General features: G+C 41.7%; 1 protein-coding gene across 6 annotated transcripts in view; it reads left to right on the forward strand.

Annotated features, from left to right (window-relative positions):
- GMEB1 (glucocorticoid modulatory element binding protein 1) overlaps positions 1–13252 on the forward strand; it is a 37731-nt gene extending 24479 nt beyond the window's left edge. For all 6 annotated transcript variants that reach the window (XM_086716212.1, XM_086716213.1, XM_086716210.1 and 3 more), the window contains 4 exons: positions 782–913; positions 2197–2334; positions 6342–6464; positions 10017–13252. In XM_086716212.1, coding sequence (XP_086572338.1) covers positions 782–913; positions 2197–2334; positions 6342–6464; positions 10017–10717 — 1094 coding nt within the window. In that variant the 3' untranslated portion in view covers positions 10718–13252. The remainder of the gene's footprint in view (positions 1–781; positions 914–2196; positions 2335–6341; positions 6465–10016) is intronic.
- Positions 13253–14299: the final 1047 nt, after the last annotated feature.

The raw sequence follows: 14299 nt of genomic DNA on the forward strand, positions 1-14299 counted from the left end.
TATCTGTGAATCTGATATTCATGGATCTCTTCTTCTCTGATTTGTTTTGGTCTCATTTCTCTTGCTTTCTCTTATATAGCCTGATAAATAAACGACAGCAACTTTTGATATTCTAGATGGTTAGTATCAAACATGCTTGTAGTAGGGCTCTTGGCTAAGCACCATACTTTTCTCTTAAATCATTTTAGATTCTTCTTATCCTCACTAAGTCTGGGGGAGCCAGCCTGGCAATCGTGCTCTCTTTCAGTCTTTCAAAAATATACCTGCTCAGGGAGCAAATTGCTCTTTTGTGATTTTGTAAGTTATCTTTCACTTTCTATTCAGAGTAAGAAGAAAGCATTCTCTTTTGCAAGGCAGGTTTTCTTTAGAAAATTCAGCATTTGGGGCGCCTGGATGGCTCAGTTGTTTTAAGTGTCTGACTTTGGCTCAGGTCATGGTCTCTCGGGTTCATGAGTTTGAGCCCCGCATCAGACTCTCTGCTCTTAGCGCAGAGCCTGCTTCAGATACTCTGTCTTTCTCTCTCTCAGCCCCTCCCCTGCTTGCACATGTGCACGCATTCTCTCCCTCTCTCTCAAAAATAAATAAACATTAAAGAAAAATATCCAATATTCATCCTTGCTTACAATTCTAGGTTTTAATATATGGACCTACAGGCAAAAGGCCAGAATGTTAAAATAACAGGGTTTTTTTTTTTGTTTTTTTTTTTAGCTATATGAGATAAAGGATAGCTATGACTTTTTCATGAAATTCACTGACTTTACCTCTAATGGACTGCTTTTAGGTAGCATCACACAGATTGCCATCTCGGAAGAGAGCATGGAAGAGGCAGGCCTGGAATGGAACTCAGCTCTCACTGCTGCTGTCACCATGGCTACAGAGGAGGGTGTGAAGAAAGACTCAGAGGAAATTTCAGGTACTTTACTACGAGGCTGAGATATCTTGCAGGGTTTTGTGCCCCTTCTCACCATTATGATTATGGACACAGAAGGCCTCTTAATTACTTTTGCTGGTTTTTCTCATGCATATTAATACTAATTATAGCTGCAAACATTGTATTTTAATGCATGCAACAACAGCCCTGCACAGTCACATTTTACATAGGAAGAAATTGAGATTCAGAAGGGTTCAGCAGCTTGCCTAAGACCTGTCACACCAGCAGTAGTGTCAGAGCTGAATTCAGCTGTTTGACTCTGTAGTCCAATGCTTTTCATCCTGTCAGCCTCCAACTTTGGAACGTTTCTTAGATAAACCAAGTAGCAAGATGTTAGAAGAAAAAATTAGGTAGCAGGTGGTATAGAGGATGATGATTAATGATGATTCACTTACAGGGGACCAGGAGATGTTTCACATCATCCTCCATTCGTTAATTCACTTAAACAGTATTTATTGCTGCCTATTTTCAGTTGACACTGTTGCCAACATAGATGAAAAGGCATAGCCTCTGCCCTCAGGGAGCTTATAATCCCCCCTATTCAGCTGTCTCATTTTATTTTTGCAAGTATAGTACTAGAGGGAGTATAGTTGACCTTTGAGCAACGTGGCAGTTAGGGGCACCAACCCCCTGTGCAGTTGAAAATCTGTGTGTAAATTTTGACCCCTTCCCCGAAAACTTTACAAGCCTTACTGAAAACATAGTCAATTAGCATATGTTATATGTATTATATACTATAGTCTTACAATAAAGTAAGATAGAGAAAAGAAAATGTTATTAAGAAAATCATAAGAAAAATAAATTGACATCACTTGTACTGTATTTAAAAAAAAATCCGTATATGAGTGAACGCTCACAGTTCAAACCGACTTGTACAAGGCTTAACTGTATATCTTTAATTTAATATCTTTATTGTTTAACTTTTAAGATATTAAAGACTATTTAATTTTAAATTATTTAAGTAAATAATATTTAATATTTGTTTAATGTAATATCTTTATTAGAGGAAGATACCTGCCCCCTATAGCCAGAGCCATGACAAATTGAGACAATTATCTCAAGTCCCTATGTTGCCAAAGAGGCCAAATAACTGGGTGCCAACTCAAGGAGGCAGCCGGTACCCTAAAAGCTTCTTCCCTTTTCCGAGAAATGGCCCAACAAGAAATTATTTCAAATTGAAGTAATTTCGAGTTTAACTTGAAGACATGTGCCTAGGTGTATGTAGCATCCCTTGTTTACCCTCTGTCTTATCCCTCTTGTGTCAGAGGACACTTTGATGTTCTGGAAAGGAATAGCTGATGTAGGACTGATGGAAGAGGTTGTCTGCAATATACAGAAGGAAATAGAGGAGCTACTCAGGGGAGTTCAGCAGCGGCTCATTCAGGCTCCCTTCCAGGTAACAGGTAAGTACACCAATTCTAGCAGTAGTGATCATTTTATTCAATGTTAACAAGTGTAGACAGATCTTGTTAGCCTCATGAAAACACTGGCATATAGGCATTATGATCCTAGTTTTACAGATTAGGAAACTAAGGCTCATAAAGGTTGTTTGTCCATAATTCATAATGAGGTTTTGAACTCAAGTCTGGTCATGCTTTTTCCATAGGTAATTTTTGCCTTTATAAATGGTGCCAGAAAGCATGCTATTACATATATATATATATATATATATATATATATATACACACACACACACACACACACACACACACACACACACACACACACATATATAGGGAGAGAGAGAGGGAGAGTGTGAGTCAGTCTAAAAATTGGGAAAAATCTATCTGGTTTTAGACAAGTCTCATCTTCTATTAGTTTAAGGTTTCCAGAACTATTGTGTTCACTTAATAGCTGTTTCTGAATACCCATAGGGTTCTTGCTGCTGTGCATAATGTAAAAGGATGTTCTAATCATCTGATACAAAAGGGTCATGATGATGGGGCACCTGGCTGGCTCAGTCAGTGGAGCATGTGACTCTTAATCTCGGGGTCTTGGGTTTGAGCCCTACATTGGGGGTAGAGTTTACTTAAAAGAGAGGGGGGTCATAATGATATCTCATAACCTTGTGTGTCAGTGAGATCTTAAAGTTGTTAGTTGTGTCTTATTATCTTATTGTGTCTTTATAATTCATACATTATATAAATACACTTAAACTTTACAGTAAAACTTTATGTGCTTGGAGTGTAAAAAAAAAAGGCAAGTAATATAGAAAGCAGGGATGACTCTTTTAGATAGGGTGGTCAAGGAAGGTCTCATGTGACGAGCTGGGAGAAGAAACATTCTAGGCAGAAGGAACAAAGACTTCGAAGTTGCAATAGGCCTGATACGTTTCAAGCATTATAGAAGCTCTGATTCCACCACAGTGGAATAAGATACAAAAGTGATAGGTGATGAGGCTGGAGAGGAATAGGGAGCAAAGTTTAGATAAGCTTTGTTAGAACTTTGGTTTTATTTTAAGGTGATGCTAAGCCATCATACTGATTTTGAGCAGGAGAGTGATGTAATTACAAGATTTATATTCTTAAATTTTTATTAGTATTTTTTAATGTTTAATTATTTTGAGAGAGAGGGAGAGAGAATCGGAGCAGGGGAGGGACAGAGAGAGGAAGAGAGAGAGACCCAAGTAGGCTCCACAATGTCAGCACAGAGCTCTACCCAGGACTGGATTCCACAAACTGTGAGATAACCTAAGTTGAGATCAAAAGCTGGACACTTAACCGACTGAGCCACCCAGGCGCCCCTATTTTTTATTTTTTAAGTAGACTTCATGCCCAGCGCAGAGCCCAACATGAGGCTTGACTCACAACCTTGAGATCAAGACCTGAAGTAAGATCAAGAGTCACACACTTGGGGCACCTTGGTGGCTCAGTCGGTTAAGCATCCGAGTTTGGCTCAGGTCATGATCTCACGCTTTGTGGGTTGAAGCCCCGTGTTGCGCTCTGTGCTGACAGCTCGGAGCCTGGAGCCTGCTTTGGATTCTGTGTCTCCCTCGCTTTGTGCCCCTCCCCTACTCACACTCTGCCTTTCTCTCTCTGTCTCTCTCTCTCTCAAAAATAAATAAACGTTTAAAAAAAAAAAAAAAAGTCACACACTTAACTGACTGAGCCACCCAGGTGCACCAGATTTATTTATTTATTTACATACATAAATTTACAAATATACAATTTACAAATATAAATTTTCTTAATGTTTATTTTTGAGAGAGAGAGTGTGTGCAAGCGGGGGAGGGGCAAAAAGAGGGAGACACAGAATCTGAAGCAGGCTCCAGGCTTTGAGCTGTCAGCCCAGAGCTTGATGCAGAGCTTGAACCTACAAACTGTGAGGTCATGACCTGAGCTGAAGACAGATGCTTAACTGCCTGAGCCACCCGGGTGCCCCTCTTTATAATTTTTTATATATTTATATATTTTAGATTTAAAAAAAATTTTTTTTTTTCAACGTTTTATTTATTTTTGGGACAGAGAGAGACAGAGCATGAACGGGGGAGGGGCAGAGAGAGAGGGAGACACAGAATCGGAAACAGGCTCCAGGCTCTGAGCCATCAGCCCAGAGCCCGACGCGGGGCTCGAACTCACGGACCGCGAGATCGTGACCTGGCTGAAGTCGGACGCTTAACCGACTGCGCCACCCAGGCGCCCCTATTTTAGATTTTTAAAAGATCACTTTGGTTGCTATATGGAGAACAGACTGTATGGAGCAAGAAATCATTTGGGAGACTTCTGAAGGAATTAATCCAGACAAGAGATTATGGTGGCATGGATTAGGGTGAATAGTGGTAGATCTGGCAAGAAGTAATCATATCGGGGATATATTTTGAATGTGGAACTGACAGGTCTTGCTGATGGATTGGATATAGGGTAAAAGAGAAAGAAAGAAATCCAGGAGGACTCATGCATTTTTGGCCTGAGCCATGAATGATGATACCATTTCCTGAGGTGAAGATCAGTGGAAGAGGACATCAAGTTTTTGTTTTTGTTTTTAAATGTTTATTTTGAGAGAGAGAGAGTGAGAGCAAGCGAGTGTGGGGGAGGGACAGAGAGAGAAGGGGACAGAGTTTGTGGCAGGCTCCAGGCTCTGAGCTGTCAGCACAGAGCCTGATACGGGGCTTGAACTCACGAACTGTGAGATTATGACCTGAGTCGAAGTCAGATGCTTAACCAACTGAGTCACTCAGGCACCCCTGCTTTTTTTTTTTTTTTTTTTTTTTTTTTTTTTTTTTTTCAGTTAGGCTCCATGCCCATTGTGGGGTTTGAGCTCGTGACCCTAAGATCGGGAGTTACATTCTTTTCCAACTGAGCCAGCCGGGTGCCCCTCAAAATTAGTTTGTTTGTTTTTAAAACTTTTTAAGTTTATTTATTTTGAGAGAGACAGAAAGACGGGCAGTGAGAGAGGGAGAGAAAGAATCCCAAGCAGGCTCTGCACTGTCAGTGTGGTACCCAACACAGGGCTTGATCCCACGAACTGTGAGATGATGTCCTGAACTGAAATCAAGAGTCGGACACTTAACCAACTGAGCCACCCAGGTGCCCCTCAAAATTAGTTTTGAGTTGAGACATCTGGCTGGCTCAGTCAGAGCATGTGACTTGTGATCTCAGCGTCATGAGTTCAAGCCCCATGTTAAGCATAGAACTTACTTAAAAAAAAAGAAAGAAAAAAATGAATTTTGACTTGCTAAATGCTTATGAGGCCTTCAAATGGAGATGTCACTGAGCTAGATGGAATTATGAATCTGGTATGCAGGAAAGAAGTCAGGGCTGGAGACCTGCATGTGGGAGTTCTCAGCATGCATGTGTTATTTAAAAGCATGGAACTGGATGAGATGACTGTGGAAAAGAGTTGTAGGTGGAGAAGTGATCTGAGTTAAGGAAGTAATGACCACAACTAATGACAACTCTTTCAAGAAGTTTTGTATAAAAAGGAAGAGAGATAATACTATGAATAACCTTGCATACTAGTTCCCATTCCACACTTAAAATATGATATTTCTAATCTTCGTATCTGTCTTGCCAAGTAAGTATTATTAATCCCCTTTGTTTCTGATGAGAAAACTAAGGACTGAAATGACTTATCCAAGTTCATACAGATAGGAAGAAATTGTAAACCCAAGATTCAAACTTAGTTCTATCTAGCACAGTCACCGTGTTTTCTAAACCAAAAGTCATAACTTACAGCCAGATACAGGATTTTTTTCTTATTTTTGTATTTATTTATATGGAAATATGTATAAATTTGTAACAATTAAATCAAAGTTAATTATACATGTGATAAATCTTGGCTAATTTTTTTTAGAAATGCAATTAGAATAGTCCCATCATTTCTGGGTTGTTTCATATTTATAAGCAGAACAACAGAAAGCTGGGGGAACACTTGTGTTTTAACTTGACAGGCATGTCTTTGTTTTAAATAGATGCTGCTGTTCTCAACAATGTAGCACATACATTTGGCCTGATGGACACAGTAAAGAAGGTTTTGGACAACAGAAGGAACCAAGTAGAGCAGGGAGAAGAGCAGTTTCTCTACACTCTGACAGGTGTGTATAACTTCTGTCTCTTCTTAGATGATATTATACTAATATCCTTGAATCTTGCCATTTCTTTTTGGACTTCTGTTGGGACTGGCTTCTTTTCTTTCTTCCTCCTTCTGTATCTTTTGGAGGATTAAGATGTCTGCTCAATTTCTCCATTAATCCAATAACATTAGTGGCAGAAGAAACAAATTGGCCTTTGTCTTTGTTACATTATTGATACTGCATCTTTTGATAAATATAAATTTAGCACCTTCTCCATTATTTGCAGTAATCAGAACTTATGAACACATAAATAATTTAACTCTTTTTATCAAGTAATTAATTTGTGCTAGTGCCAGACTAGGTTTTAGAAATATCATGTTGACTGAGACAGCCCCACTCTCCACATGGTCTTTAAGTAATTCAAGGAATTATCAGTAGTAACTGAGGCATATAGTGGGTATGGTAGAAGAAGAAAGGGAGCTGTCACTTATACCTGGAGAGAATTAAGAAAAGGTTTTGGGGAGGTAAGGCAGGTGAAAAATATAAAACAAGTCAGAGGTATGGATTATCACCCTTTGAATGATGTAAGATATATTACTGTCATGAAGCCAAAAGGCAAAAGATTATTCAGCAAGAGAAGAACAATTTATGTTGTCTTAAATTTATTTTTATATTATAAAATATACGTTAAATATTTTTTTTTTCAACGTTTATTTATTTTTGGGACAGAGAGAGACAGAGCATGAACGGGGGAGGGGCAGAGAGAGAGGGAGACACAGAATCAGAAACAGGCTCCAGGCTCTGAGCCATCAGCCCAGAGCCTGACGCAGGGCTCGAACTCCCGGACCGCGAGATCGTGACCTGGCTGAAGTCGGACGCTTAACCGACTGCGCCACCCAGGCGCCCCTATACGTTAAATATTTTAAAGTTCATTTATTTTGAGAGAGGGAGAGAGAGAACGAGCGTGTGCGTGCGCATGCGTAGGGAAGGGGCAGCGAAGGAGGGGTGGAGAGAGAGAATCCCAAGCAGGCTCCACAGGCTTAGTGTGGAGCTAGATGTGGGGCTTGAACCCATGAACCATGAGATCATCACCTAATCCGAAATCAAGATTTGGACGCTTAATGGACTGAGCCACCCAGGTGCCTCTTTTTTATGCTCTTTTAAACTACTTCCCAGGATTGGGGCACCTGTGTGGCTTGGTTAAGCGACTGACTTTGACTCAGGTCATGATCTCATGGTTCATGGGTTCCAGCTCTGTGCTGGCAGCCTGGAGCCTGGAACCTGCTTTGGATTCTGTGTCTCCCTTTCTCTCTGCCCCTCCCCCACCTCTCAAAAATGAATAAACATAAAAAAAATTTTTTTAGGGGCACCTGGGTGGCTCAGTCGGTTAAGCTTCCGACTTCGGCTCAGGTCATGATCTCACGGTTCTTGGGTTCGAGCCCCATGTCGGGCTCTGTGCTGACAGTTCAGAGCCTGGAGCCTGCTTCATATTCTGTGTCTCCCTGTCTCTCTGCCCCTCCCCCTGCTCACACTCTGTCTCTCTCTCTCTCAAAAATAAATAAACATTAGGGGCGCCTGGGTGGCGCAGTCGGTTAAGCGTCCGACTTCAGCCAGGTCACGATCTCATGGTTTGTGAGTTCGAGCCCCGCGTCGGGCTCTGGGCTGATGGCTCAGAGCCTGGAGCCTGTTTCCGATTCTGTGTCTCCCTCTCTCTCTGCCCCTCCCCCGTTCATGCTCTGTCTCTCTCTGTCCCAAAAATAAATAAACGTTGAAAAAAAAAATCTTATTAAAAAAAAAAACAAAAAAAAAAAACAAAAAATAAATAAACATTAAAAAAATTAAAAAAAAATTTTTTTAAACTACTTCCCAGGACTAAGCTTCAGGTTAAATGGTATTAACTGTCTCTCTCTCTCTCTCTCTCTCTCTCTCTCTCTCTCTCAAAAATAAATAAACATTAAAAAAAAAGTTAAAAAAAAATCGGGCACCTGGGTGGGTCAGTCAGCTAAGTGTCCAACTTGGGCTCAGGTCATGATCTCACGGTCTGTGAGTTTGAGCCCCGTGTCGGGCTCTGTGCTGACAGCTCAGAGCCTGGAGCCTGCTTCGGAGTCTGTATTTCCCTCTCTCTCTGCCCCTCCCCCACTCGTGCCCTGTCTCTCTCTCTCTCAAAAATAAACATTAAAAAATTTTTTTTTAAATGGTATTAAAATTTTTTTAATGCATTTTTGTGACCTGTTGCCAAATTTCCAAGATTATACCAACTTATGTCACCATTTTGAGCACACAAACATTGGATGCTGTTACTTAAAATATTCTCTGATTTAACTTTTTAAAAAATTATAGATGTAGTTGTTATCTTCTTGAGGTTCACATTTCTTTGCTTACTACTGACAATGGAAAAAATGCAATATTTTGTAACTTATAAGGCAGTATTTAAAATTTTTTGAATGTTCTTGATTCCTACTTACTCCTTTTATTCCAAGCAAGGAATTAACTTGCTCTTGGTGTTCCAAAGGGAACAAAGTGCCCTACATTTGTAACTGATTATTTGTTGAATGCTTCTCAGGTACTAAGCAATAGAGGAAGTTCTGGTATAGAACCAGACTCACCAGTGGTCACCAGGTTGGATTGTACATTGGGAGAGAGATAGTGATAGACATATTGTGGTGGGAAAGCACACCCACCACTTCTGTGGTTGGTCATCAGAAGACTTTTGCCTTGGCCCAAGTTCTGAGACCTTAAGTGACTTTACCCCTATGGATCCCTGTTAAAATTAATGTGTTAAAGGGGTGCCTGGTTGGCTCAGTTGATTAAGTGTCCAACTTAAGCTCAGGTCATGATTTCATGGCTCATCAGTTCAAGCCCTGTATTGGACTCACTGCTGTCAGCACAGAGCCCATTTCTGATCCTCTGTCCCTGTCTCTCTCTGTGCCCCATCGCCCGCTTTCTCTCTCTCTCTCTCAAATAAACATTAAAAAAATAAACTCTAAGACCTCTTTTAGTTCTGTAATTCCTAGAGACTTCTGTAACTTTCTGTATACTTCTCTGGGTGCTAATGGTAGACTAAGACCATTGGTAGACTAAGATTACCAGAGAGATGATCCTGTCTTGAAAAACAGTTTAGGAATCATTTGTTTTGTTTTGTTTTGTTTTTTGGGTTGGGGGGGAGCAGCCATTGTAGCTCCTCTGTAGGCCCATGTTAGTTCCAAAGGGATTGTGCAGATACTCCTTATTTTCACCTATAGACCCAAGGTGGGTATCTATAAGCTGTAAAATCAACTGGAGGCTTGTTTTGCATTTTGGTGACAGGTGACAAAATGCCACAGGTGCTTCTAGGGATGAGCTATAGTAGGATCACAGCCCGAGAAAGATTCTGAATCGTTGCCCTGCCTATAATCAAGCAATGAAATGCAATGGCTGCAAGGATTTTTTAAATCATCCAGTTTGGTTTCTTCTTTTGAGAACAATGAAGCTACACAGTGGCAAAACCAGAACAAGACCTCAGGTTTCCTGACTCTGTTTACTCTCTCCAAGACTATACTTCTCTCCATACAAAGTCTGTCTTTTTTTCCACAGAGTTGGAACGCCAGTTGGAAGAGCAGAAGAAGCAAGCTCAGGATCACAGGCTGAAATCCCAGACCGTTCAAAATGTGGTACTGATGCCTGTGAGCACTCCTAAGCCTCCAAAAAGGCCCCGGCTCCAGCGGCCAGCTTCTACCACAGTCCTGAGCCCTTCTCCTCCGGTCCAGCAGCCTCAGTTCACAGTCATCTCACCCATCACCATCACCCCAGTGGGCCAGTCATTTTCCATGGGCAATATTCCAGTGGCCACCCTCAGCCAGGGCTCCAGTCCTGTGACTGTTCACACACTGCCTTCTGGCCCTCAGCTCTTCCGCTATGCCACAGTGGTCTCCTCTGCCAAGAGCAGCTCACCAGACACAGTGACCATCCATCCTTCATCTAGCTTAGCACTGCTAAGCTCCACTGCCATGCAGGATGGGAGTACCCTGGGCAACATGACCACCATGGTGAGCCCCGTGGAGCTGGTGGCCATGGAGTCCGGCTTGACCTCGGCAATCCAGGCTGTTGAAAGCACCTCGGAAGATGGGCAGACCATCATTGAGATTGACCCAGCCCCAGACCCAGAGGCTGAGGATACTGAGGGCAAAGCAGTTATTTTGGAGACAGAGCTGAGGACTGAGGAGAAAGTTGTGGCTGAGATGGAAGACCACCAGCATCAAGTCCACAATGTGGAGATTGTGGTCTTAGAGGATTAACTGGGGATCTCAGGGCCAGGAGATATGCTTTGGTTTGGAATTTTAATTATTTGTTTATTTTTATCATTGTCCCACTCATTTCCACATAGGATCCTTTTTTTAAAACAAAATCTCATTGTTCTAACTGAAAATGTTGGGTCCCTCCCTCCCCCTCATTGAAAAACGGACAAAAACAAGCTGTCCTTCCGGAAGTTGAGAGTAGGTCACTCAATGTCTAAATCCTTTTACGCAAAGAAAGTTAGTTCTTTTAGGGGAGGCATCCAGACAACCAGAAACCCTGTCCGGAAAGCCCTTTCCAGGCTAGTCTGTCTGTGTACACGTGCGGTTTTATTTTTGTAAAGATGCATTGGCCAAACTCTGGGACGCAGATCTGACACTGGAAGGCAACCCACCTGCACATGGATGCAGAGGATACTTTATTTTGTATCCTGGAAAGGGCCCTCAGAGGCTAGTGCAAAACTCTGAAACAAAAGCAAGTTGAACTGTGCTGGGAGGGGAAGGTGGCATACCAGCAGCAGCTTGAAAAGGGAAGTGCTTTGGTCAGGATGGGGCAAGGAAATTATCTTACTTCCAGAAGTGCAACTGATGCTTTTTGATATCTCTAAGGGGTTACTACCATGGGTGCCATTTTGAGGAGAGGCCAGTAATAAGTGGAAGGGTACATCTCCGTGCAAGTGGCATCAGGGGCCTGGGGCCTGTGACTTTGCAGAAATAGAAATCTGGGTTTCAAGCTCACTTTCCCCTCCTTCCCCAATTTTGTCAAAGCACTTAACCCCCCTAAACTAGGATCAATCCATTCATTTGCAAACTATGTGATGTGGTGTAAATTTCTCTGGTTCCTGGACTGTGGCTGTCATGGAGGTGGGGCTCCAAGGCCATAGTTTTTATTGCATGACTCTGGTGCAGGGTAGTTCCTCATCCAGACCAGCTGCCCTTTTTGGTGGGGCCCTTTTTTGGCTTTGGAACCAAAAGCAGCCACTCATTTGGTGCTTCCTCTTGTTCTCCCTTCCATCCCTCAACTGTTAATGGCATCTGTCTCCTGGATCCCACGCTCTTCAGCTTTTTGGCTGATTTGGAGAACAGTGACAGGTGTCTGCCTGCCTTCATCCTCCTTTAGATTCATTTATACCACAGATGTTTCTGTGAGATATTGAGCTCTTAAAAAAAAAAACAAAAAAACAAAAAAAAAAACCACCTTAGGCTTGGCAGAGAAGACTCAACAGCCCCAGCCTATCCTGAGGCAACAAGTAGATGTCTCCTCCTGAGCGAGCTGGACTCCCTGGGAAAGAAGCATTGTCTGCAACATTATATTATAGGAAATGTACCAGGAATGTCAATAATAATATCTTTGGGGGGTGTTGTTATTATTATTATTTTTTTTTATGTTGTTTGTATGTTTAGAGCTGGGCCATTTTCTGTGCTGTGATTCCTGCTCTTTGACCATTTTCAGTGTTTGGGGCAAGAGTGGACCCTGGTTTTTATTTCTTTGATTGCATTGTTTACTGCACTAGATAAAATATAAGGAAACTGCAGACAATTTAAAGGAAAAAGAGGTCAAAAAGAAAGCACACACCTTAGGAGTGGGAGGTTTTTTTGTTTTTGTTTTTTTAATTAAAAGCAAAACTTTGGCTTATAGTTTCCTTTTTTTTTTTTTTTTTTTTTTTTTAAGAGGGCACCCACTTGAAGCCATGTTTCTTCCAACAGATGTTGGAAACCTTGTTGTCAAGCAAGTGAAGACTGCATTCTGCCGTCTTTCAGATGGCTTTAATAGCTAAAGAAGCCCTCTAACTTGGGAGGGCAATCTTAAAAGCCTTAAGGGTGAGATTTCTTAACCCCATATAATTGTGGCTTTCAGCTTTAAAATTGTCTGGGGTTTTACTTTTCTCTTCAAAATGTTCAATAGATGTAGCAATCAGCTTAGAACAAACCTTTGGCCCTTTAGCGAGGGAAGTGGCTTTTATTATTGCTTCTTTAGGTTTTCTGATGGTACATAAACAAAACCAAAATTTCAGTTTAAGCCTAAAACTGCTACTTGACCCTAGGAAGGCACATGTCACCCCTATCGTTTTTTTAGGGACACTTTTCTCTTTCCCAGAGATGCAAGGTCCGATTCAGGACAGAGGGGGAGCCCTGGAGAACACCCACACACTAGCTCAGGTTCCTTTCTTTCTTCTGTCAGCTGTTGTTGGTAGTGTTTTAAAGCAGTGTGAGCATCATGCTTCCAAAGTCAAGAGATCTTTTCCTCCTAAAGACAGAGCCTGTTTACTTGCACTATCTGAATATTCGGCTGGTGGAAATACACAAGCTTTGTTGTTTTCCTGGTCTTCCAATAGCCTGTCATTATTGCTAGCTGCTGTGGCACCTGTTGTGTGGGGGTTTCCTCAGAGCCCTGGTCTAAATGATCTCAGACAGCGTGAGAAATATGCAAGCCATTGGTATGTGCACAAGCAGTTGCAATGAATCATTCCTCAGGCTGACTTGGCAGTAGCCATCTATATTTCTGTTCATTCATTAAATAAACATTTATAAGTACCATCTACGTGCCAGGCTTTGTGCTAGGCACTGGCAGTACAGAGATGAAGACAGAGTTCCTGCACTCAAGGACTTCATACTTCGGAGGTTGTCTGGAGTTAAGAACTATATTTCAATTTAATTGGTTTCTTTTGTAATCCTATGTATTTTATTCCATGCACTGAAAAACATTGTTCTGCAAATTAGCCCATAGGTTTCGACAGACTACGAGAGGCACAACAAAGTTAAGCCTTTTCTAGTGAGATACTGAAACATCATCATATTGGGGTAAGTGCAGCGATAGAGCTACTGGCTGGGAGCTGAGAAGAAAGGATCAGGGACCTGACCCAGCTTAGGGACAGGGGTCAGCAAATATGGGAGTACTTCCTGGAGAAGGTGTATACCTAAACTAATTTAGCAGAGACCATTTTTGGCTAGGTGTTTTTTTTTTCTTTTTTTGTACTCTATTTCAAGTAGTTGGTCTTATTTATACAAGAGGGGGAAAAAATCCTTAGTCTTTTGCTGCCTCTGCCTCCAGAGCTAGGCAGAATCAGCAGCATGGGCTGTCTCCTGAGAGCATCCCACTAGGAAAAGCCGAGTCATGCGTCAGCTTCTCAGAATTTCCATCAGAGGAATCCAGTGCCGGACTGGAGGTTAGCTGGTAGAAGGTAAATGTCCCAAACCTTCCTGCCATGTGGTTTCCACAAAGGCCTTGGAGTCAACTGTACAACGGTCATACCTTAGTTATGTCCCTCCCTCATTCTTCTCCTTTCAATTGCTAGGCTCCTTCCCTATTCCCACCCCCAAAACAAAACAACTCCCAGTTATTCTGAAGTAAAAAAAAATGGACAATATACTTGAATAATCAAGATTCAAAGCCAGTTCACATGAAGTTTCTTGCACGCTTCTGTCCACATTAGGGAAGGAAGACTAATGTTAATACAATTATCTTGGAAATTGATACTCAGTTCAGGTGGTCTGCCACTGTGGTGGTGGCATTTTATCCCGTTTCATGAAAGGCCCTATGGTAAGTCTGTGTGGTAACATCTGATTATAAAGATAGTATAATCA

The sequence above is a fragment of the Puma concolor genome, chromosome C1 (assembly GCF_028749965.1).
Source record: "Puma concolor isolate L17-30 chromosome C1, mPumCon1.1.hap2, whole genome shotgun sequence".
In the NCBI taxonomy this organism is placed as follows: Eukaryota; Metazoa; Chordata; class Mammalia; order Carnivora; family Felidae; genus Puma; species Puma concolor.